The following is a 25,497-nucleotide window of genomic DNA, read 5'->3' on the forward strand; positions in this document are numbered from 1 at the left end:
TGGGACCCGAGCCCCGGTCTCACGAGACCCAGCCCTGTGTCTTCCCACTGCCTTCCTGTCTCTAGGTTTTTACAGGGGATTCTCTTGCCCTGTTTTGTTTTGGTTTTTAACTCCCTCCCCCCTCCCCTCCTAGGCCTCTGCCCACTCCCAGTCCTCATCCTGTGCCTGCGCCTGCGCCTCTCTAACCTGCAGGGAAGACAGCCAACACTTGGGAGTCCCGGGCATGAAGGGTCAAAGGGCACAGAGCAGAGACGACACTCTCTCTGCCAGTTAGCGTCTTCCGTGCGAGAGACTTCCAGTCTCCACTGGGAGCGGAACAGGCAAACCAACAGGCAGTGTCAGCAAGGAGACCAAGGAGCAAAGAGAAGCTATGTTTCAAAGTGCCTCGGACCCTAAGCCAATGAACCCCCCAACCTCCAAGCAGGTATATATTTATACCTTGGAGGAGGAAGGGGCCAAAAAGCGGGCTGTAGAGTCGGGGTCCACCCCGTCCAAGTGTTTGCATATTTTTATGGTGTTTTGGTGTTGGCAACAATGCAGAAAAATGTGGCCTCTCCAGCAGGCACGCTCCTGCCAGCCCTGGTCCCCCGCCAGCCCCGTGCCCATCTGGCCATCATTCATCCTCATCAGTGGTCCCCTGTAGCCACACTGTCCTCTCAGGTCTGAATGGGCACCTGCTCATTCTCCCTGAATATTTAATGCCTGCCTTTCTGGACAAAGTCTCTGAGACCTTCGGGGTCTCTCTAGGGCTGCAGCAAAATTTGGGAAGGAGGGTTTTCCACAGAGTCCACTTGGCCTCGGGATTAGAGTAGGGAGACAGCCCCTGGGGCCGAAGGGGCTCACCCCTCTGTGGCAGTGCAGGCTGGCCTTGCCCTCGGTCTTGGTGGCCTGAGAAGCACCCGTGATTGCTTCAGAAGACTTGCCTGTCTTCCTGCTGATGGTCTGGACTTGGCACAGCTTGGAGTTCAGGGAAGGCACCGACTCCCTTGACAATGAGACTGGTTTCTCCAGGAGCTATTTTCTGTTGTGATCAGAAATCGTGTGTCTGAGTGTGTACATGGTGGGAGTCGAGGTGAGATGGGATCAGATGAGAGAACAAGGCTCAGATCACCATCTGGGTGCAGAATGCCCATGACAGGTGTGAGCGGGGCATCAGCTGGGGCCTCCCTGCCTCCATGTGCCAGGCTCCAGGGGCTCACATTAATCCTCACCGCCACCCTGCAGGGCGGGTACCGTTATTATCCAGCCTCGAGGTCACAAAGCCAGTGGGAGGCTGAGCCTGGAGTCAAAGTGGGCGATCTGGCACCGCAGTATGTGTGCTGACTCCTTTCAGCTGCCTTAGGAGCAGGCTCAGAGGGGCTCTCCCTGAGGGCCCGCCTCCTCCTGGGATGGGGACAGCAGAGGTTTTCCTGGTCCCCTCTTGCTCTAATTTTCTGTCCCTTCTGAAGTCACCTCCTCCCAGCCTCAGATAGCTCTTCCTCCTTCACTGACCCAGTCTCAGGATGCAAACCCCCACTCCAGCCCACCCCAAACAACACCGTGAGTAGCAGCACACCGATTGGAGGTTTGTCCTCCTGGGAACTAGGGATCTAGGCGCCGGTGCCACATGAACAGCCTCACGTAGCCGGGGAGGCTCTGGGGGCACTTACCCCAGACATGGTCCCTGATCAGCCTGCTCCCATCAGCCCTCCCCCATCCCCACCCTTCCCTGGTTCCCTGATTCCATCACAGACAAATGAACTCGGCCCCTTTAAGTGCCCTGGGCAATGTGGTTCTCACCAGCCCCCACCGGGCTCACTTCCAGCCCCACCTTCAAACATTCAGAGCTCAAGAAGGTATTCAACTCAATGACGGCCCTGCCCCGGTTGGTGAAACCCTGAGACTGGTCTGATGCCTTTGCTGGGCTCCACCCTCCATAGAAGGTGACTGTGGTTTTAAAAAGCATTTTTTTCTCTTGTTATCTAAGAACTTCTATGGCCTCTGGCATCCTGTGAGCCCCGAAAAGGAAGGTAGCACCATTCCTGCATAGAGGAGAGGCCCTCTTTAGGGGGAGAGAGGGAGCTGCTACCTGAGATATAGGAGGACCCACTTCCGACCCAGCCCTCCCAGTTCCGCCAATGGGCTGACGCTGAAACAGCCCCGCCCACCAAAACGAGGCTTCAGAGGGAGGCCCCAGGCAGTGGGAGGATTGGATGGAGTTTCAGCCGCGAAGGATAGAGGTTGTTAGGAGACCACAGATGAGTGCCCAGAAAAGAGAGGATGCCACTCCCCAGAAAAGGGCAGAGGGCTGCCAGGGAGGGGCCTGTGATGTGTCCCAGACCTTTGGGCCTAGAGCCCAGTGGTTAAAGACTCCAAAGGTACCCTCTCTGTGTGCCATTGTGTTGTCTGTGCTTATTTCTTTTGTTCAGCCCTAGTGTTGGAGAAGTTCTTTTTCCCATTGCTGAGTTATTTAGAGATGCTGTGGGAACCAGGAATAGGCCAGGTTCAGGTCTACACTTAGGTTGGAGTTTTAAAGAGAGTGCAAAAGATGATGGGGCAGCTGGAACTGAACAGAAAACCCCACAGGAAAGATGGGACAGCTTGGGGTCAGGGAGAAGGGAGGTACTGCCCCCCAGCCCTCTCCCGAGGCCTCCTGTGGGAGGGATGGGGAGAGGGGGCTCCCCAACCCCAGCCCTAGAGCAGCACCGGCCTGGGGCTCTTTCCCTTTGGGACCGAGTAAGTCGTTGGTTGACTCACATCCCTGACTCACATTGGTCCATGTGCTAGGAACAGTCCAGCTTCCAGAGAGAGAAAAACAGCCCTGATGGTGTGTCATGAAAACATGATAAGCATGTCCCTTCTTGAGAAGTTGGGGACAGGCTGGCTTTGTGACTCGAGGCACCTGCTCGAAAATGCCTCCCCCACATTGTCAGAAACCATCTCCAGCTGAGTCACTCCCCAAGGGCCCTGCTACGGGGACACTCCAAGCCCCCCCCCCCCATCTCCCCAAGACCAGTACATCAGACTAACGGAGAGTTAGCTGGCAAGTGAAAAAGCAGGAAGAAAGCACACAGGACAGCCAGGTGTGGGGTGCCTGGAGGGCAAGGGACAGTGTAATTAGGGAGAATTCTGGAGCCAGTGTGCTCTCCTGGGAAGCAGACCCTGCACAGGCATTTTGAAGGTGAGCTTTAGGACTCTGAGGTGGCTCTTTAGGGGGCAAAACATGGAACCAAACTTTCTTGTGGCTTCTGGGCATTTTGGTTGGCTTGGGAAGAGACAGGGGCGAAGGGGGGAAGGCAGACAGGGAGTGCTTTTGTAAGTCCAGTTCCTGCTGACAGGGCCTTTTTTTTTTTTTTTGTACTAGTAAATCCTATCTGAGACTGGGCAGATGCCCAGCTCTCTTTAGGGAGTGAGTGTTCCCTAAGGAAAAATACTCCCCAACCCGATGTGGGCCATGTTTACCTGAGGAACTCTGGCCGAACAGCTGTTTTCTCTTTCCTGTGAGAGGAAGGGAGTGTCTCAGCAGAGTCCCCTGACCAGCCTGGCTCTGGCCAGCTGGAGCCAGACCTCAGGAGCCCACGCGTGCACGCACACACACACACACACACACACACACACACACATACACGCTGCATCCCTCAGACACTGAGGGCCCTGCAAGGGGCTTGTTCCCCTTCAATTTTGCTTGACGGGCCCTTTGTCGCCTCCCCTCCCAGAGGACTCCAGCCCCCCCAGAGAGGGACATCTTTTGGTTTGTCCTGAGAAACTGGCACTTGGAAAAGAATTTCAGGAAGACCTTGGGTCCTGAAGATCGTGCCACTGGTTCATGCCCATAGGAGTGACAAGCCCACAACGGCCTCCGCTTCAGACCATCCCCCTCATGCTGAGAAGGGGCTAAGGGTCACCTGCCCACGTAACGCGTGGGGAAGCCGACGTGCTGAGAAGGGAGCAGGAGGGTTCAAGGCTGCACGGCCCGCTCGGGCCTGTCGGTCAGGACCCACGGGGCCCCGGCAGGCACTTAGCAGACCCCGCCTCCGTCCCCCAGAACCTGCAGGTCTGTAGGACTTGGAGTCTGGAGGCCAGGACCGAATCCTGCCTCTGCTGTGTGGCCTTAGGCCAGTCACATCACCTCTCTGCTCCCTCATTGGTCGAATGTTGGAAATGGCCTGTAGCCCATAAGGATGAGGTGAAATGTCAGCGGGAAAGGGCCTCCAGAGGTTCTCATCAAGGTTTCTTGCTCCCGATTCTAACAACAATGACACCTGGCATGTCTATGAAGCATGCTGCAAGTATGGTGTCTCATTTAACCCTCTCCACACAGTTAGAAACCAGCATTTCAATTTTATACATGAGGCCAACTGAGGAGATTCCCTGGAGTCAGTTTTAAAGCCATAGAACAGGGAACCAAAGCGGAGGTCATTTTCTTTAAAAGCTGTATGACTGTAATGTATTTCACCCTTCCTCGCCTCAAGGCAAAGAATTATATTCTTGTTTTAGATATTTTGGAAAATACAGAAAGCCACAAAAAAAGAGAAATACAATTCACTAGAAGCCCATTATCCCAAGATAACCACCATTAACATTTTGATGAAATCTAAAATCTTCCTATTACTTAGAAAAATTGCATGAATGCCGAGAGAAGCAGGAAGGCTCTGGAGACTGAGAGAGGGTTGACGCACTGGCTGGTTAGGTCTGGAAGTTTCCGGCATCAAGTGATTCTGGAAGAATGCTAGAAGGAAGAGAAGGAAGCAGTGTGGAGAAACGGAGGAGGCGGTTAGGCGAGCAGGGCAGAGGCTCACAGGCGGGGCAGTGAAGGAAGACAGACTCAGAAGCCGGGGTCTCCCACCCCACCTCGCCCCCGCCCCAGGGACCAAGGCCACGCTCATCTGTCACCAGTGAATCCCTGAACTGTGAGGAGCCGTCTCTTCCTGGCCGATGAGGTTGACACATCCTGGAAGACTCTCTGGGGAGCCCTAGAGCCTCACTGTGACCTTCCCTTGGGGACACGGGGTGGCCCTGGAGACAGCGGCAGTCTCTCTTCAGCCGACTGCTTCCCTTTTCCAGTGGGCAGAGCCACAGGCACAGCCTCTGAGTTTGGGAGGGTGCAGCCTGGCACAGTTCTAACGCCCAGGGCGCGTTGGGCCACTCCCTCCAGGAAACCCATCAGCAGTTCTGAAAGTGTCTTCTCAATGTGCAGGACTGGGCTCAGCCAGCCAGGCCCTCCCCACCAACCCCTAGGTCCAGACCACTCATGGTGCAGGTGCCCCAAGGGCAGGGACCCCCTCTTGTTATCAATAACAATACTGCTATCACGTCCACCTTGCCCACACCCCGCACTATCCAACTGGCAGATCCCTTTGGCACACAGTGTCTCATTTGATCCTCAGCAAGCCTTTGTAGGGAATGAGCCTAATACCGCAGGCAGAGAAAAATCAAGCTGAGACAGCCTGAGTGAATTGTCTGCAGGTTGCACAACAAGTACTAAAACCTTTCGTTTATTTGCAACTGTCGCTTCGTGTTGCTCCAAAAAGGATTTAGCTAGTTCACAAGATCTAGAACATGATGAAATATAAGTTGAAGGCATCATACACATGTGGCAAAAGGCTGAAATGAAAGAAAGTCAAGCAGGGTCCAGAGAGGCCACTACCCATTACGTGGGGGACCCGCAGTCCAAACACTGCCCGGGGCAGGCTCACACGTGCCCCGAAGCATTCCAGCAGCTACGTGCCAAGAGAAGCCCAGTCACAGAGTCCATGAAATAAACATAAACCAGGTGCTCGGGTCAAACAAAGCTGTTCCTGCTCCTAGGATGGGCAGCAATCCTGAACATCACAGCGGCAGCTCGGAGCCCGGTCTCTGAATTCCAAAGCCTGAGCAGTATCTCTGAGTTCAGTTTCTCCATCTGCAAAGCGGCGCAGGGCAGGGGGAGATCCTAAGACCTGGTGCATAAATTTGTTCTGACAAGGACATGAGTTTCTTTCTAAAAGGATTTATACACATGAGGAATTGAGATAACCAGCACATAGCACTGTCACACACGGCCTAACCAGAGCTCCAGAAGCAATGGAGAAAACCAGAACATCGGGTAATGAGATCGTGGAGGAGGCCTGAACACAACCTTTCAGCGAGCCAAGCGGGTTTGGCGCGGTGGTGGAGAGGGTGGGCCCTGGGGTCTGGCCGCACTTCCCTCCTCTTAGGCTGGTTACGATCTCTGCGAGCCTCTCTGAGCTGGCTTCCTCACCTGTAAGGTGGGGGTAAGAATAATCCCCAAGCTCTTAGCCAAGCGCCTGTGAACCAGGGCGCAGTGAACACGAGATGCATGTAGAACCTTGAGGGCTCTGTCTTGTCACCACCCTTACTGTGACACTGTGGAGGTGGGCGGTCTCTGGAATCGGGGGCTCTCGATGTTCCACTGCCACCCCTTGTTTATTTGCACGTCCCCTGTCACCCTTAACCCAGCCTCCATCTCATAGGTGCCCAGTTTACACACATGGAATGAAATGCAAACTGGGAGAGGGCTTACAAGTGGTCCAGGCGCTGAAAGACTCCATCTAGCTTCTGATCTGTAAAATGAGGTCTTTGTGCTATCCAAGAGCCCTTGAACTCTTACGTGGATCATCACAGAGAGGTCCTGACTGTGAAACTGCTAATTGCGCTGGTGACAGAAGGTGCTCGGCTAGGAATTCTCTAAAGAGCGCGGGCTCCCGCCCTCATCTCTAAGAAAGGGCTGCGCTAGAACAGAGCTGGGCGTGTGCATGGCGGTGCTTTTCCAGGAGCCATCCCAGGTCCCGGAATCTGATTTCTCATTGCCTGGCCTCGCGGGAAGAGTCTGGGTGGGCCTGAGAAGGGCCTACCTTCTTGAGGAAGAGTGGCCTTGGCTGACAGACAGGAGATGGTGCTGCCTGGTGTGAGAGAGGCGGCAGATAGGGGAAGGGGGCATGTGAAAGAGGATGGCTCTGGGTGGGAGGCCAGGAAAGCAGGGCTGCCACTTGGAGAAGGAGCCTGAGAGGTGGGGAGGTTACAGCAGCCACATCAGGAGGAGCAGGAACCCCAGGGGTGCCGGGGCCCTAGGGGCTGAGGCTGGGCCAGGATGTGGCCGTGGGTTGTGGCCTTGCCTTGGTGCCATGCTGACCTCTTCCTGAGTCTGGGGGCTGTCCAGGCTCATTCAGGGCCCAGAGGCAGTCCCTCCAGGAGAGAAGGAAGGAAGGATTTGCAGGAACTTCCTCCACGGAGCTCAGGCACCTCTAGCCTCTGGCTCCCAAAAGGCAGCATCAGAAGGTCAGAGCCCCAGGAGCCTCGGCTCCACCAGTCCTCCCTGCCCACCCCCGGGGCTGCCTCCTGGTCCTGGCCTCACTCTTTGTTTCTGCCTCTCTGCAGCGGGGAGGAAACAACCATTAGTGTCACCTGCTCACCACTGGGAGACATTAGCGGCTCTGGCAGAACATGCGGCCTATAATTTTTGGAGGAGTTACAATAATGGAGCTAATTTGGTGTTTCATCATCATGCTTCTGGGTGAGCAGAGGGGGAAGGGAGGCCTGGGGCCTGGTTCAGAGCAACCTCCCAGCACAGAGCATTTGTACTTCTTCCCGCATCTTCGGGGGTCCTGGAACCAGGTCTCCTCCTCCCTTGGCCTCATCTCCCACCAGTAGCTTCTCCTCCTAGAGATGGGCTGTCAGTATGCAGCCTGGAGACGGCCCCAGCTGCCAGGTGCAGCTCCCCGGCAGGACAAGGCTGCAAGGGGCCTGAGAGTTTGAGGAAGTGTATGAAGAGCCTGCTCCGCACTGGATGGGGTGCTCAGGGCACACAGTCATTCATCTCCAGGTCCCCCGCTTTACAGATGGGACAGTGAAGTCATCAGGACAATGCTTTGGAAACCGCAGCTCAGAGAGGCCCGGGGGTAGGCCCTGGATCACTCCCCTGGCCTCCTGGCCCTAAGTTCAATGTTACCCCTACGTTTGTCCTGTTGCTGGGGGCACCTGAGCTCAAGAAGACCCTTAGATGCCGCTGGGTGGGGAAGCCCAGGGCTGAAAGGAAAGCAAGAGGCAGCCTTCCAGCCAGTACAGCTCCCTGTGAAGCCAGGGGCTGTGGCCTCTGAAACCAGGCTGGAAGATGCCCTGTTCCCATCCTCCACCTGGGGACATGGCCAAGGCAGCTGCTCCTCTTCCTTCTCTTGCTGACTCAGACGCCCACAGAGCACACCTGGCCCCTCCGCCCAGCAGGTGGCTTTGGGCAGCACCCCTGTGGGTGCAGGGCTACCACCTGCTGGACGTGGCAGGAGAAGGAGAGACATACAAACACTGCACCCTTGCTGTACATAAACCTTCATTTTCCTACTAGCAGCTGGCAAAGAGGTTTCCTCCTCTGCCTCCAAATCAGGGGCTTAGGGCAGCTGCCAGGAGGGAACCACCTGGGAGATGGCTGATGCTCCTTGTCAGAGGGGGTCAGACAAGGTCACAGATGTCACAGTCATGCAACTGGAATGCAGTAGAGGAGGGACCTGAACCCCGGATTTGGCCCTCAACTCCAGGCATCCGCCAATGGGGCTTTTCCCTTGTAGCAGAATTGTGGTTCCCACCCCTCTGGTTGGATGAAGAGCTGAGACCTCAGCTTTCCTCCAGCCCCGATGGAGAATTCTTTGTTGATGACGGTTGTGAGTCTAGATGGAGGCCCTGAAATGCCTGGAAACTACAGGCAGCCAAGGATGCTGAATTTCTCAGCTTTGGAGAAGGGAAGGCAGTAAAAACTACGGTCTTCAAGGCTCTGAAGGCGTAATGTCTGTGTTATGATGAAACAGCAGGCGGGAACTAGGAGAGAAGGGCCGAAGTGACCTGGGAGGCAGTGGATTGGACAGCAGGGGAGTTTCCTGTGTTCCAGATGGAACACGGAAAAGGTGTGAGTGAGATGTTTTAAAAGAGGCCTCAGTTGCTGAGTTTGGTGTGGTTCTGCCTGGAAGATGAGCTGACCAGTCACACGTGGTCTCTTGCTGCCTAGTGACAGGGGGCTGGGGTTGTCTTGCTATGATCCACAAAGGGCCCACATCAAGGGAGCGAATCCTGAGACAGGATACCTGCAACCCTCCCAGGAGGCCTGCAGGGGCTGCAAACCATCCCTTGCGGCACCTCCAGAGCTAAGAAAGCAAGAAAACCAAAGGGAGGAAAATAGCTCCAACCCTGCAGGAGACGGAGGGAAAGGCGTTAGCCACCCCAAACTTGCACGTGAAGGCTTCCTCCTCCCAGGCCCGGTGTCTGTACCCCAGAGACGCGCGGGTGAGAAGACCCCCACAGAGGGCAGGCCCAGCTTCCTCCACGAGGCAGAGCCCACAGCGCCTCTTAGCACTTGGCCAGCCCATGCCGTAGGTGTGCTGCATGAGCAACGGCTGCCCAAGGCCGGGATGCAGCGAGGCTGGGATGAGGGCCCCAGGCTGCGCTGGAGGGAGCAGGGGAGTGAGCCCCCCAGAGTCTGTAAGAGGCTGACATCGCACCCTTGGCCCCTTTCAAGAGGAAGCCCACTGGGCAGGCAGGGGGCAGCCACCACTCTAAGTCTCAGACAGCAGGTAGTCACAGCACAATTTCCGAGCAGGGTACGTGGCTCTGTGGAGAAGAAGCAAGGCCTTGAGAGTCATAGGCAGGAGTCCGGGTTGCTCACTCTGAGACCCTTGGCGATTCCTGAACCTCTGTGGTCCTCAGTATGGCGATAACTGTGGATTCCCCCCAGAAACGTTGTATGAATGAAATGAACCAAGTCCAGTGAGTGAAGGACCCAGCATGGGTCCCCACAAACAAGCTGAAGCTCCCAACCTGTTAGTCACCTTCTCCCCGGACTCTGGCTTTGATCTCAAAAATAAGGAGAAGAATTGGAAGAAACTCCAACATCTTGGCCAGGATGCGGGTGCTCAGTGGGTTCTTCCACCTCCACAAGGCAGTAGTGGTAGCCCGTCCCTAAGTGCAGTGGTGAGTCCCACCCCCTGGCGACGGCTGCCGGGTAATTGGCGTTTCTGGCAAGTTCCAGGTGAAACTGATGCTGCTGGTCAGGCAGCCTCCCTTAGAGAACGGCTCCAGTAAGAAACATTCGCAGAGGTGTCAGACACCTTTGAAACACCGTTCCGTTTTCTTAAACCCTCTACATGTGGGTGAGGCATCCTCTCGCTGAAATTTGGCTCTGCAGCGAGCCTGAGGTTCGCCAGGAAAACATAAAGGGTGAGAGCGAGCCGGTGCTCCAGGTGGATCAGCAAGGCTTTGACCCCCTGGACCCTTGTTCTCCGCTATCGGAGGAGAAGGGGCCCTTCTGTGACCCTGTGTTTACTTGCCAACACTGACACCCAGTGACACTGAGTGACACTCCACATCACAGAGACTCTAAAGGGGTCTCATCCAGGGCGGCCTCGGAATCGCCTGTCTGCCTTCCGTTACCAACGGAGGTGACAGAAGAGTCACCTGGGATACCTGCCAATCACTCACACCTGCAGCCGCACCCTCCGGGGTTCTGACTCCAGAGACCTCGGGCGCAGCCCAGGCGTCAGGTCCTCTCCTCCCCTGTGCGCCTAACACAGGACATCTCCAGACCACACCCCGAGAAACCCCTCGTCCCCGTCTCGTTACTCACCCGCGGGGACGCTGCTGGGCAGACCGAGGCTGAGGTTAAGCCAGGGCCCACGCCAGTCCTTTTCACCACCTTCCCGCCACATGCACCCCACAAAGCTGTGTTGCTCCTTAAGTCAACAACTATGGGGGAGCACGTGGTGTTTCCCAGGCACCGTGCTCAGTCTTGGGAACACGGTGGTGCGTAAATACAGGGCTGGGACAGGGTTAGGCAAGCAAAGCCCCAAGGAGGCAGAATTTAAGGCGGCGCTGGCTCTCGGAGGCAGGCATGATGCCAAGAGGGAGGCCCTCTGCTGCTTTTGCTTCTGTGCTCTGGGCACCTGGTTTGCTCTGCCTGGTAAAACAGACCCTGTTCCTGTCTCTGGGGAACACACAGGCTCTGCAGGGGGTGGGCTTGCAGGGGGGCCTGAAGGATGAGTGGACTGACACCTGCCCTGTGAGCAGTTTGGGAAAGAGTGATCAAGCAGAGGGAGCAGAATGTGCAAAGTCCCTGGGGCAGAAGGAACCTGGGACACTTGAGGAGCGGAAAGGGCCTGAGGGGCTGATGCTCAGTGAGAATGGCTGTGGTGGGGGAGCGTGGAGGGTTGCTGGGCCCTGTAAGTCTTGGCAAAGGTTTTGACTTTTATTTGACCACAAGGGGAAGCCATTGGAGGGTTTTAACAAAGGAGTGACATGCTCCACCTTACAGGTGGGGAAGAACTTTCTCCTTGCTCTGTGGAAAGTGAGGCAGGAGGACAAAGGGAAGCAGGGGGACTGTTAGGTGGCTCTGGCGTGTGGGCAGGTGAGAGGTGGCTCTGCCCTCTGCGTGGCGCTAGAGGTGGAGAGAGGTGGGTAGACTCAAGATCTGGAGCTAGAATTGACAGGGCTTGACAGGGCTTGGAGAACTAACGCAAAAGAAAGAGGTCTTGCCTTCATGATGAGGTCTTGCTTCTGTCTGTCTGGAGATGCCGGGTGGATGGAGGGGCCATTTCCTGAGTCGGGAAAATGAGACAAAAATGTACATGGAAGCTCAGCATCCACACTGAGCCTCTGAGAAAGCTGGGTTTCTGTGAGACGTCCAAGCTGGGATGTGGTGTTCCACATGAGTCTGGAGTGTAGAGGGGAGGTCTGAAGGCATCATCGATTCGGGGGGGCATGAGCATGGAGATGGGCATTGACATGATGGGTGGGCGAGAAGGATCAGACGGTGGAGGCGCTCACCTTCTCCCACAAACACATCCAAAAAAAACCCATCTACATGTAGAACGAATCACACAGAACATCTACTGAATGCTGGCAGAAGAACTTAAACCTCCAAAAAGGTCAAGAAATCCTCCACATTACTGGGTAGAACAAAAGAAGAAAACACAACGGGTGAGTGAGGAGAGAATGAGGGTTTAGAACCCACTGCTCAGAGTCAGGGAGGGGAGGCGGATCCAGCAGAGACGGGGAAGGAGTGGCCGCAGAGGTGAGAGGAGAAGGACGAGGATGCTTCAAGAGCAGCAGGGGCAACTCCATGAAAGGCTACAAAGAAGCTCTTCACCGAGCAGCCTCCTCACAGCAAGACCCGAGATCTGGAGCATCTGGAGCAGGTGAAGACCCAAACCCTCAGGTCATCAAGGACACGAAGACGCTAAAGCCCTCTGTCCCCAGTGGTTCAAGCACTTGCCCTCAGCTGGACCAAAGCCCTATCTGTTGGCATCCCGCCAGCCCCCGGCACCTGTTTTGCCAGCTGTTCCTCCTCCATCCCAGGGGGCCATCCCATTGGGATCAGGACATCTTCCCTCCTGCTGAGAGCCTGCTGCGACAGCTCTGCGCTGGCAGAGAGCAGATCACTCTCCGCTGAGCTGCCCGCCCCTCTTTGGGGGAAACTGACAGCTGTTTGTCAGCCACATGGCAGGACAACTTGAGACAAGAAACAAAGACAGATTCTCATCATTAAACTTTATGAACGTGCCATTTACTCCCTCTGTCATCCTGAAGATGCCAGTGGATGGACCAGAGTGGAGGTCAGGTCTCTCCCAGACCAGCACCTGTGGTGCAGCCCCTCCAGCTTGACCAAGCATTGCCTCCATCTCTTCCAGAACTTCCAAACTGCTCTCCTCAAACTCCTTCACCCCCTCGTAGCCCCTCTCCCTTTCCGCCCACCTTTTAAAAAGTCATTAAGAAGAGATCTGCACCTCCCAGTGTGATTCTGACTCACGGATATTTGCCCAAAAGTAATGGTGCGTGTGAAACGCTAAAACCTCTTTTCAAGGGCAGGTTCACAAAAGAGAGGCTGTGAAAAAAAGTTTCCTAAATAAAACCATCTGTTTCCCTGAAGATGCTCAGATAGAGAAACATTTGCCTCCCACTGACATACTGTAGTCTCTCAAGGGGTCCCACCCGCCCGCTCCACACCAGACCAAACCCACCGCAAGGCCTCACCCACCTCCTCCCGCACCCTCCCTGAGTCCCACAAGCTGGACTCTTTTCCACTGGCCCGCCCCGGGCTCTCAGTGTCCACGCCACAGGCCGCAGCAAGAGTGTATGGAACTCGTTTAAGGCGCCTCCATTCTGCTGGATCATTTATTCATAATGCTGCAAATCCTTTGGGGCAGAAAGCACTTGAGAGAAAAAGCAGGCATGGAAGTCAGAACAAATAGAAGCTGCCCCAGCTCCCAGCAGGGAGCCTGAGCAGCACAGCAGACAGGGCCCGCCCTTCCACCCCGGCCACCCCCAGCAGGCATTCTCCCCGAGCCCGGCAAGCCCAGGCCCCGGAGGAGCAGGGAACAGCCTATGCCAGCGCCAGCCCCGTGTTCACAGCAGGAGCTCTCTCCTGGCACCCCCGGGGGAGAAGCACCCACCCTTCAGCTCTCCTTTCCCAGCAGAGAGTTGAGCCAGGCACGGGGGCGCAGGGCGGGCAGGGTGTCAGTCTCTGCTCTCCTCTACCGCAGCCCCCGCAGCCACTGGGTCACCAGATCCTACTGATTTTGTCTGAAGCAAGATGTGCCTTGCCTTGCTTCGAGGAGTCTGTAACACCTGTCCCCAGGCTGTTAGACCCAGGGGCGTGGGAGACAACCAAGTCAGACCAGAGAAGTGAGGGCAGGTGGCCCAAGAGGAGGGAATGGGACAGCTGGCCTGGAAAGACGAGTGTGGTCTGGGACAGTCAGAGGGAGAGAGAGGTCACTTCAAGCAGTGGGAGGAACAGGGCGAAGGCACAAGGTGCAGATGAACCCAGAGGGCTGGGGGAGAGGGGCTGGTAGAGGAGGGTGTAGTGGCTGAAAGTGCGGGCTCTCGAGCCTGGCCCTGTGGGTCCCATCCCCACCCTGCCAGGTACTGGCTGTGTGCTGGGCCAGTGGCACGCCCTTCCGTATGTCAGGGGCCCCATGTAGAAGATGGAAATAATCCCAGCACCCATCTCATAAGGCTGTTGTGAAGATTATATGGTTTAATACACATGTGCACTTGGGACAGGATGGCCCATAACAGGGCACCCAGACCAGAATGGTTGGTGAGAAAGACAAGAGCCAAATCATGAGGAAACCGGAATGCCACTCGATGCTGGGCTAAGTGATTTTCAAGCCGACTCCTAGAAGCTCCAAGGAGGTGGGTTGAGGGGCTGAAGCAGGAGCACTGGGTACCTGGTCTCTAAGCCACTTGTCATCCATTTGGGTATATATTTGGATTTCTAGCAATATTTCATGTGAAGAGTTTTCCAATCACAAAACAAGTTTGGAATGGGGAGCCGGTGAAAGGTTTTGAGCAGGAGAGCAAGCCACCCCCTCCCCGTTCATGGCACGGAGGACAGATTGGAGGGGTAGGAGGAGGGAGTTAGAAAGGGGGAGGTCAGGGGAGAGGTGCAGAGGTGCTGCCGTCTGAGCTGAGGTGGGGGCTGGGGTGGGGGGGAGAGTCTGGGGATTCTGAGCCAGCAGAGCGTGTGGCTGGGCTATAGGAGGGCGAGGAACCGTCTGGCTTCCACTCCACCTCCCCCACCCCCATCCATTCTCCGCAAGCCTCCCCAGGTCCTGCGTTTCACAGGGAAGAAAATCCAAACGTCCCCCAGGGCCTCTGAGCCCTTCCCGCTCTCCCGGCCCGGCAGCCCTCCCCTCCACGCATCCCCACCCCGCCTGCCAGCCCTGGCACTCCCCGCGGTCTCCTGGCTCCCTGAAGGTCACCTCCCTCTCCCAGGTCTGACCGACCTTCTAAACTGCCCCCCGCCCCGCCCCCACTCATCACCCTCCCTCACATCCCCGGTTCCCTGGGCGCCCTCAGACACTCTCTTGCTTCCTTTATTCTTGTACAAGCTCCAGGGGCGGGCTAGGACTCCGTCTCGCCACTCCGTGTCCCCGTACTCGGGAACATTTAGTAGGCGGGCAATGAATAAATGACATACACGTGAAGATGGTCTCGGGCGTGGGCGTCTGGGCGGAGGGGGGGGGGGCGCTGTGGACCGAGTGGGAAACCGGGGCGGAGGAGCGAATGTCAAGATGTCTCCATCACCTGCGGGGTCAAGGGCAAATTCTCTGGGCTGCTCGAGGCCCCACCTCTGTGTAGCCCTCTAGCCACATGGAACTTCTGCGCCTTCCCTACATGTCTTTAAGCCCCGCTGCCTGTTTCCTCTGTTGTAAAACCCCTTCTGCTCCCCTGGCCAGAGCCTATGGAATATCACCCCTCTGGGAAGCCTGCCCTGACACCCCTGGCAGCGTTGCCTCCTCCCTCCTCCACCTCGCACACCTTGTCCACACCTCCCTTCCAGCACTGATCAAACCAGACACCACTGCCCACCCATAGCCCCTTCTCTCCCCTACCCCTGCCCCAAGACTGTGAGCTCGTGAGAACAGCAGTCCTTACAGTAGTAACAATGATAATAGCAGCCAATGCTTCCTGAGCACCTGCCCTGGGCCAGGAACTGTGCTAAGCACTTTGCACAAAACGATTTCATTTAATCTTTACCTAACAACCCTAAGAGGTAGGTACTATTATTAGCCCCATTTCACAGATTAGAAAACCACGACGATGAAGGGATTAAAGTAAGTCACCCTCCTCAGAAACGTCAGAGCTGGACCCAGAGCTGCCTGACTCCAAATCCATAGGCTCAGCTGTTCCTCCGTCAGCCAGTATCTCCTGAGCACTCACTGTGCATCAGGCCCTGGGCTAGACATGGCGGGGAGCACAATGATGAGTAAAACCAGACCCCATCCCCGTCCCCAAAGAGCCCACTTTCTAATGAGAACACAGCATTCCTCACAGACTCCCCACAATCAACAAAAAAGTTCTGCTCGAGGCGTGGGCTCCGGAGATGTCTGTGGTGCTGTGGGGGCAGGTATCAGGGAGGTCGGCCCAGGCCGGGCGTCCAGCCTCTACGCTGACTCATCTGCACCCCCAATTCCAAGCCCCAGGCTGGAGCCAAATTGGCTTCCACCCCACCTCGCTTCCAGCCCCCCAGCCCCAGGGTAACTTAACAGTACTTCCTGCCCAGTGCTTCAGAGATCCTTCTAGGTCTCCTGTGGCTTTCCTGAAAGTGTAGTGGATGCTTCTCTGCTGATGATGAGCGATTCAGACAAGCCACTTAATGATGAAGAGACTAGAAGTGTTCTCTAAGAGATGGGGAAGCTTCGTTCTTGCTTGGCTCAGCCTGGATTCCCAAGACGACGCGGAGGCACTGATGCCACTCACCGCCTCCTGAGGAGGAAGAACGCTGGCCCTGGAGAAGGACGCTGCACCGGGGGTTGGGGGGGGGGAGTGGGAACTGAAGGCACGAGAGCATCGGGGTTTCAAAACAAGAGTGGCTACAAGTTCCCGCTGTGGTTCCACTGGGTTGGTGGCATCTTGGGAGCCCTGGGACGCAGGTTCTCTTCCCGGCCCGGCACAGTGGGTTAAGGATCCAGCATTGCCACAGCTGTGGCTTAGGTCACAACTGGGGCTAGGATCTGATCCCCAGCCCAGGAGCTCCATATGCCATGGGGCGTCCAAAAATGAAAACAAAAAAACCAAACAAACAGCCTTGCTAGATTCTGAGGTGGATGACAGACTCTAGTGAGGCCTCCTTGGGCCATCACCATCGGCGATGGCTGACGATGGGTTTTCCAGATTGAATGAGGATTGGTTTTTACGGCTGGCGGGGACCTTAAGGCTACTACATCTAGTGCAACACCCTCATTTTACGGACCGAAGCCCAGAGATGTGAGATGACGAGCCCGACGTCCCTTGGCTGGTTAGTGGTGAAGCCCAAGTCTCCTGACTTGTGTTTCACTGCTCTTTCCTGTGCCGCCATGGAGAGGAATGTTTTTCCAGGCCGAGGGCTGTGTGAGTGCATCGAGGAGAGAGAAGAGCTTTAATGAGCTGTTGCAGATGGGCTGCTGGGGAACCAGCGAGGGCAACGCTGTGCAATGGACGGGTCTTTACAAACCTTACTGCGCAGACGCCCTGGCACTGCAGCCAGGGGACAGCACTACTGTAAGGGCCAGTGATGTAGGTGGACAAGCTGCATGTACTTAAAAGACAGACTTCTCCAGAAGCTAACATCCTAGCTGCAGGCCCACCTGCTCCAAGCACTAGTCAAGACTTCTACCAGCTGCTCCTGGGCTCAGATCCACCCTGTCAGCCCCCGGAAGGGCGGCTGAGAGGGCCAAGTTGGATTCTGCAGCTTTCTGGACAGCAGGGACCACTCCAGCACCAGGGAGCTCATTACCAGTCAGGGGCCCTACAGCAGCTTCCCTGACAGAGGGGGAAGATGAGAGCAATAACACGCCGGCTATTCTGCAGCCCCCAGTCACCCCTGGTTTTATTAAAGCCAACATCTCAGGCATCTCTAATGAAGATTAAAAAGGCTGGCAAGATGCACAGGATCTTGGGCTGAAACCTCCTGAGAAAGAGGGTGGCGCCGAGAGGACCTGGCAAGGCCACCCATGGGGCTGAGCTGGGCCCAGCTTTCCAGAGAGGAAGGTGGCTTCCAGGAGATGCTGGCTCTGTTTGCTTAGCCCCACCTCTCTATTTACTGAAAAGTAACCTATTTATCTTCCTTTATCAAATAATCCAGTCCTCTGCTGCCTGTGTGTGCAGGGGAATTAACATCCCCTTGATCCACTCAGCCAAGAGCAGCCAGCTTGCTGTCAGGCCCAGTGAGGCCTGATCACTGGGACGGTCCGGGGCCAGCCTTTGGGTCCCCGGCCCCTCTTTCCTCTCCGCCTCCAAGTCACAGTGGGGGTTTGGCCTGCTGTCTTTGCCTGTCTGGGCCCAGCGATGGAGGGTGGAGCTCACTGTTGGATGCAGAGACCAGGCTGGGGGTTGGCAGTTCCAAACCAGACTGCGGACTCAGCTTCCAGCTGCTCCAGTTCTGCAGGGAAAGGGCACCCCTGCAGAAAAGGGGGGGCCCTGTTGGGTCAGCGCTCCCCCTGGAGGGAGCCATCCTTGAGAGCTGCAGGTGGTTCCATGACCCCTGAAGAATCTCCCACATTCCCAGGCGCGTCTCTCAAGTTCACAAATCAACTTAGACTCCCTAAGATGAGACGCCCTTGAAGCCTCCACTGTGCATCTGTCAGGTGGCCCGGGGGGCAGCGGCGGGGGGGGAGGGGGGGAAGAGTGACCCTCTTTGATTCACCCTCTCTCAGGGGGGCCCTAGGAGCTTCCAAATTCCTTCCCAGGGCACTAACTTGATTGTAACACTGATGTTGAGAACCATTCCTTCGAGGGCTCTTCCGGCTAAAATGTTACCATCTGTTTCAGGCATCTGGTAGCTCCTCCTGTGCTACCGGTCGCCTCCGAAGCACAGCAGGCAGGAAGTGAAGCCCCTGCCCCAAGGGGCCTCCAGTCCCTGGACGCTATGGGAGGGCCCCGCTCTGGCAAAGCAGGGACTCAAAAACACCGGTGAGCAGCTCAGGGCCAGAAAGTGCTGCAGGGATGTAGGGGAGACGGGCTCTGAGTGGGACGAGCCTCGGGGAGGATCCCTGCCCTCCAAGAGGGCACAGAGAAGAGGAGGAGGCATTCTGGCCAAGGAGACCAAAGATACACCGGCCATGTGGATGGAAGAGAGGGTTGGTGCAGAGGGAGAGAGAGAGAGAACTGGGTGAGGAGGGAAGAAGGAACCCAACTGCCGAGGGTCCTGAAAGCAAGCTAGGAAGATAGGCCTTGATCCCAGGAGCCAAACCAGGAGAAGTCACCACGAGCGTTCGAGCAGCAGAGCCGGTCTCTGAAAGTCTCGCTAGTCGTGGAACCTCGGGCAAGTTGCCTAACTTCAGGGAACAGTCATCTGCTCTTGTGTGCGGTGGGTTATTAAGAGCGCCTACCTCACAGGCTGTGGGGAGACTCGGGGATAATTTAGCAAAGAACTTGGCACATGGTACACATGCAATAACCTTTGTTCTTATAGCTGTTAGTGTGTCTGAAAGGGTTCCCCTCACTCTGGGCAGGATTGAACCTTGGAGGGTTATAAGGAAATAAAGGGAGCGGGGGGCCTCCTTGAAGCTCAGTGCCTCAGCCAGGTGCATTGTGGACCCAACTCCTGCCGCAGAGGGGACAGTCAGGCTCCCACACCACCGGTCACAGGCCACCCCTGTGTCCCCCTCCCTGGACAAGGGGACTTGGGAGACAGGAGATGCATGAGAGGAAGATGGGGATCCTGGCGCCTTCTTTTAACTGGTTACATCCCACTAGGCTCGTGCGCGTTGAAGGGGACAGCACACGCCACACAAAACATGGTGCCCCGAGCAGGTCCTCAGTAGATACAAACAGAAGAACAGGTGGGGTTGTGGTCGAAGGTCTACAGGAGCCAGGGTTACCCTGAGATGCTCCAGAGGTGAGCTGGGAGGGCGCTGCTCTCCTAAGGGTCGGAGTCCAGCTGTGTCCCCCTCCCCCACCCCCACCCCTCGCCGTGGGAGCCTGGGAAGGACTTTACACTTGAGTTTAAACACTCAGTTTGTCTGTGAGCTGGAGGGTATCATGATAATACCCCCTGCCTTGCAGAGATGCTGTGAGCCCCAAAGGTGGGAATGCGCGTCACAGAAGAGCACAGGAGCCCATGGGTGTTGGTCTCGGCTCTGTGTGCTGGGGGCAGGGGGCGCGGTGGATCTCTCTACCATGTGTCCATCTCTGCCCCAGCCAAACTCCACCCCCTTCCCCCACCCCTCCACCCCACTCCCTAGGGAGCTGGGAGGATTCACCTGCTCCTGAGGGCATTTGATTGGGAAGGGGTGAAAAAAAGGACTGGGGCTAGGGAAAGAGTGGGTGTGAGTGCCACCTACAGGAGAGCATTGGGACCACATGCTCTGGAAGGGGTGGGGGATTATTTCCGGTAGGGCCAAGCATCAGTTGTCTCTCTGAGTTCCCACTCAAGGGTCGTTCTTTGGAAGAAGCAGCAGCAAAAACCTTGGAGTCACCCTTGACCGCTCTCTTTCTCAGAATCACCTCTTCAGGGAGGCCTCCCCAGCTAACCTGTCTAAAATTTCAACAACTACAGCCCATGAGCATTCCACGGCCTCTTTCCCCGCCTTACTTTTTTCTCCTTGGCCCTTTTTACCACCGTATTTACCTTCTTGTCTTTTGCCCTAGTATAAAATGTAAGCTCCGTGAAGGCAGCAATTTTTGTCTGTGTTGTTCTTTTCTGTATCTCCTGCAGCCTGAGCACCACCTAGCACATGGCGGGTGCTCAATTAATATTTGTAGACTGAAAGAATGAATGAACAAATGGGAGTCCTCATGTGAAATCAGAGCAAGCTACCCCAAACCCTGTCTTCCTCCTCTCCCACTCCAGGTCTGCGGGCTTTAAGGGAGGAAACATCTCCATGGCTTGGAGCCCCATGTCAGCCTCAGAGCCTGAGGGAGGGGGTTGGCAGGGACAGCACCCTCCTCCATCAGGTGGGGAGCAGGACGTCGAGGCATTCCAGCAGGGTGCTGTTTAATTCAACAGCCAGACGTGCTTCCCATCTCTGAAGTTTCCTAGTTCCTGCTGCTCAGAAGCTTGCTGGTACTGGGATCCCCGGTCATGGTGCCTCTGGGGGCAGGAGAGGCAGCAGAGTGTGTGCTCCGAGCTGGGTTCATTTTTGAAGGATGACCACATTTAAGGACAAAGTGGATCCAAGGCCTGGCCCAAACATGGGATGGCGAGTGGACGTCTCCTTGGTCAGCAGCAGGTCCTGGGCCAGTCCCAAGTACCAAGTGAGTTTCGGGAGAGGCAAGAAAACTGCCAAGGCAGAGGGACTCCCAAAGAATGACTGAGCTGAGGGCTAGCAGCAGATCTGCGGGGAGAGGAGACCCTGACGGCTGGAGTGCATCTTGTAAGGGACACTGACCAGGCCAGGCAGTGCGGGGACTCAAAGGGACCAGTGACCAAGAAGGGTGAGCTGGAGAATATGGCTGAGCCCCAGAGGGCCTGGTGATCTGGAGGCTGCAGCCACGGGGCAGAGGTAGGGCAGGTGAGGCCAAAGCAAGAGGGGGAGGACCTGGACCCGAGTCTGATCAGAGCTGAGAAGGCATATTGAAGGGGCCGAATTCTACTGAAGAACCAATATTGCTATCACTGCCTTACAGACCCTGGGACTCCCAGCATGGAGGCCAGACCCTCGGGTCTTAAAGACACGGTGCTCTGCCTCCAAGAGCCTTCTCCTGGGCCCCCACGGGCGCTGCGTGCCCCTCACCTGCTCTCTTGTCTGCTTCTTTGCAGGAAAGTGTGGATCTGGGGGAGATCATGTTCTCCCTCTGCTACCTGCCCACCGCAGGCAGGCTCACGCTCACGGTGATCAAGTGTCGGAACCTCAAGGCGATGGACATCACGGGCTACTCAGGTACCTTTCCTCCCCGAGGGCCTGCCCCGTGGCCTCTCGGCAACCCAGATGTTTAGATTTGGAGAGATGCTGAGAGAGAAGGGGGAAGAATCGTCAGTACTCTTAGATAGGAGCACAGCCCTGGAGGCAAACGGCCTGGCTGTGAAGGCCAGTTCTGCCACTTTGCTGTGGGATGCTTTGGTTTCCTGACCAAAAAAAAAAAAAAAAAAAACCATGAAAAAAAACCACAAAAAACGAAAATGTATGCAGGTTGCTTTAAGGATAAACATGTAAATGCTTAGAAATGTGTCAGACACATAATGAGCACTCAGTAGGTATCAGCTATTACTATCATTCTTTCTCTTTGATGATGGAGAGAAGAAGTAAATAAATAGAAAAAAATAAGGAAAAATCTTTCTAGTTTGTGTGAGGTCTCGGGACTGCCAAGGGTTATGTCAAGTTTGAGTGTCCAAGTGTCTGTAGGTCCACGCAGCCCTGCGGCAGCCCTGCAGACTGAGTCAAAGGAACAGAGCCAATGACAAGCAAAGCACATTTGTATTTGAGGTTTTCCTGCAGGGCCCTGGGCCTCCGTGTCAGCACCAGGAGAGCTGCTGGGTACAGCAGGAGTAAGCAAGTCCTGTTCTAGCAACCGAGGAGGTGCTTGTTTAAATGCAGCTCGGAGCCTGCAGGCTGGATGTGGTGTCACAGGCTTAATCCTTTTGCACGATGCTGCAGGTCGTTGTCAGAGAAGGTTTCTGAGTTCTGATGTAACAGAGGAGTCCCAGCGCCTCCATCCCTGTGTCAGCTCACATTAGCCCAGGAAGTGAAATGGGCTGGAGTGCCTCAAAGAGCAGACACGTACGCTGGGCTGCACTCAGAGCAGCAAATGCAGGGAAAGGCTGGGTTTATTTTCTTTGACCCCCACCCAAGGGGCTCTTTTGAAGATTCCAATCACCAATGTAAATCCACTCCAGAGGTGCCTCTGAACTTGGCGGGGAGTATATGGAATATTTTTCCTTTGAATCATTCATTATTTCCTGGAAAACTCCTTAGTATAATCAGAGCGGCCAGAAAGCGGGGACGGTCCAGCTGGAAAACATCTGGGCCCAGGCCCAACCTGGCGCAGCTGGAAGGAGATGAGACATGAGGCCTTGAAAAATGAGGTTTCGGGGAAGGGTAGTCAAGAAAAGCTGAAGGAAGGTGTGTTTGCTGCGGCTCTGAGTCCCTCAGAGCCTCTGCTCCCAGCCCCCACCATGTCTCTTGCAACACTCAGGTCTTTCAGGCCAAAAGCTGCCCCAGACAGCGCCTGCCCTGGCATGTCTCCTTCCACTGAAGCTGCCACCACACACCAGGTCGTGGCGAGGAGCTCAAACCACCTCTCCTGACACGTGCAAACCTCTGAGGCAGCAGGAAGCAGGGCCTCCTCTAAATATACAGCCAATGTAGATTTCATTTTAATATCAAAATAAGTATGTGCAGGGATGGAAATTCACTGAGGACTCTCAAGACTGCTGAAGGAAATAGGATTTTGCTGCCCCAGTCCCCACACTATCTTCTCTGGTGTAATTAAACTGATGGGCTAGAGAGAAAGCTTACGGCAAAGCCACCAAGGTAATCTTAAAGGCCGTTCCACGTCAGAGGGTTGGGGGGCAAGAGATTTTTCTCATGCAAAGTTCTAACCTCCCTCTCAAGATCGCCCCTCTTTTCTACCTGACTTTGGAATCTGGTATTCAATCTCGGCTGCATTCTGAAAATCCCGGGGTCCTGTTTTTGTCAGGGCTGTCTATCTATTTTGTTCACTGATAGAAGCAAACGTATGAAACAGTGCATGGAACATAATAAGCACTGGATAAATATGTACGGAATGATGAATAAATGAGGAATGAATGAACGAACAAACTTACAGCATAAGGAACCTTGTCAGAGGGTGATGCTGTGGGGACGCACATGCCAGGGGCCTCTCACACCAGATCTCCTGTTTCAGAGGATAAGGCTGAGGTTGCCTTCGCTCAGACCGCTTTGATGTTAGACTGAACGAAGGAGCGCATGGAGCTCATTAATTGCCTGTTCTTGATGTATGTGACACTGACCTCTAAAACCCAGCATCTTCCTATTCTCCTTGATCCAGTCCAGTCATGAATCAATTCTCTAAGCCTATCCACTGAAACTATGGCAATAAAAATAATACAAAATAATAACAAGGATGAGTACGCCCCGAAGGGGTGGTGAGTCGGTAAGCCTGCCCATCTCTGCCACCCCTGGTCTGTACTGCTCTCAGTCCAGGGAGTACAAATGTAAACTTTGGAGTCAGGCCTAACTTCAAATCTTAGGCAGGTTTCTTAATCTCTCAAACTTCCATTCCCCTATCTATAAAAGAGAGATGATGATAAATACAGAGTTGATGTGATGTTTAAATGACATGGTATGTGTGGAGTTTCTGCTGTCACACGAGGAGACTGGCAGCGTCTCTGTATCGCAAGGACACAGAGTCGACCCCCAGCCCAGCACAGTGGGTTAAAGGAGCCAGCGTTGCTGTAGCTGTGGCGTAGGTCACAACTGTGGCTTGGATGTGATCCGTGGCCCAGGAACTCCGTATGCTGCAGGGCAGCCAAAAAAGACATAAATAAATAAATAAATAAATAAATAATAACGGACACGATATATGTAAATTTCTTAGCACAGTGCCTGGCACATACCAAATGCTGAATTATGAGGCTTCATGACAAGGAGGCTGAAACGCACTACTGGTCTTTGCGCCCCTCTCTCACCACATAAAACAGCACAGGCCGATAGAGACGAAAGGACCTCAAAGGTTGTCCGGGGCCAGCGTCCCCCTAGAAGCACAAGCTTCTGCTCCAGAGCAAAAACCCTAGGAAACAGTCATCTCTCTGCTTAGCTCTTTGGATGAGGGTGAGATTGCTGGTTCCGTCATGGGCAACAGCCCCTGAATGGTATAAACTGGATATGCCTGGTGGGGATGAAGAGGGTTGGGGAAGGAAGCTGAGATTCTCCCAGTTAGTAACCAGACATTTGCCTAGGGGCCCATGGGACAGGTGGTCTGTCACATCTTTCCAAGCCTGGCGATGGGCACGTTTGCTCTGCTGTGGGGGTGTATGGAAACAGGCATGCAGGCAAGGAGACAGCGCCGGGGCAGCCACAAGCCCAGAGACGCTTTCCAAGGCCACATTCACCCCCGCGGAGTGCAGAGGTTGCCTGGCTCATGCAGGTCTTGGAGGTGGCTTTCCCACCTGTCCCCTAGGACCTGAACACTTGTCCAGGGCGTATCCATAGAGCATGGAGTGGAAACCAGAAAGCTGTCTCTCAACAGCTCCAGGAACTCCTCCTTACTCTTTACCGATCCCCTTGAGACAGAGCACTTGCAAAGGTTTGGTCAGAGACGGCAGGGTGATTAAGCGCCTCCTGGTCTCCCCAGGTCCCCCACAAACCCAGGTGCCCCCACGGCTGAGGCACAGCTGCTGCTGTCACATTGCTTAGATGGCGGCTCCTGTGGGTGTCTAAGGCTTGGGCTTCTGATCAGTTGTCGCACTTCTCTGTAGCTTCCCCAAAGCTGTGTGCCTCATCTGCCACGTGAACGATGCCCCCTGGGGCAAGAGGGCCTCGGGGGTACTCAGGTGCCCCAGAGGTAGAACCATATGCCTGTGAGTCAAGGAGCGGGGGAGCAGCTGCTTGGCCCGCACCTCTTGGCAGATTCACATGAGCCCTGGCTCCTGGGCAAGAAGGTATCTCAGCACATCAGCGTCTCAAAGGCTGTTATTACCCATGCATCGCCCTCCCATTTCTTGAGCTGTGCAGCATAAATAACAATTACGACGGTGGCCGAGACACCTGCACGAGGAGATACAATAGGTGTCACTTTACTTGGATGAGTAGAAAATTTCAGGGTAGGAAGCTGACCATGAAATACCCATTCAGAAAATGAAAGAAGAGACAGAGATTGGAGGCACGTGGAAACTCAGTAAAAAGACATCTCCTAGGGGGCTGGAGCAAGTCCGAGATCCTGCTGAGAAATGAAATGTCAGCCGGCCACCCTGAGTCCCAGGAGGCCGCCTCCCTCACTCCCCTGGCCACAGCCCCTCCTCCTCCACTGCCCCGAAGTGGGCAGGAAACAGCTTCAGGGCCACTGCTCCTCTCCCTGATGCCAGGGGGAAGTGAGCTTCCTGGGACAAAGGGACCCGTAACC

The 25,497-nt window shown here is 55.3% G+C and overlaps 1 protein-coding gene across 1 annotated transcript in view; it reads left to right on the forward strand.

Moving 5' to 3' along the window:
- SYT6 (synaptotagmin 6) overlaps nt 1–21,545 on the forward strand; it is a 45,919-nt gene extending 24,374 nt beyond the window's left edge. Inside the window, exon 4 of the mRNA XM_047784957.1 lies at nt 21,197–21,545. Coding sequence (XP_047640913.1) covers nt 21,197–21,373 — 177 coding nt within the window. The 3' untranslated portion in view covers nt 21,374–21,545. The remainder of the gene's footprint in view (nt 1–21,196) is intronic.
- Nucleotides 21,546–25,497: the final 3,952 nt, after the last annotated feature.

The sequence above is a fragment of the Phacochoerus africanus genome, chromosome 6 (assembly GCF_016906955.1).
Source record: "Phacochoerus africanus isolate WHEZ1 chromosome 6, ROS_Pafr_v1, whole genome shotgun sequence".
Lineage (NCBI taxonomy): Eukaryota > Metazoa > Chordata > Mammalia > Artiodactyla > Suidae > Phacochoerus > Phacochoerus africanus.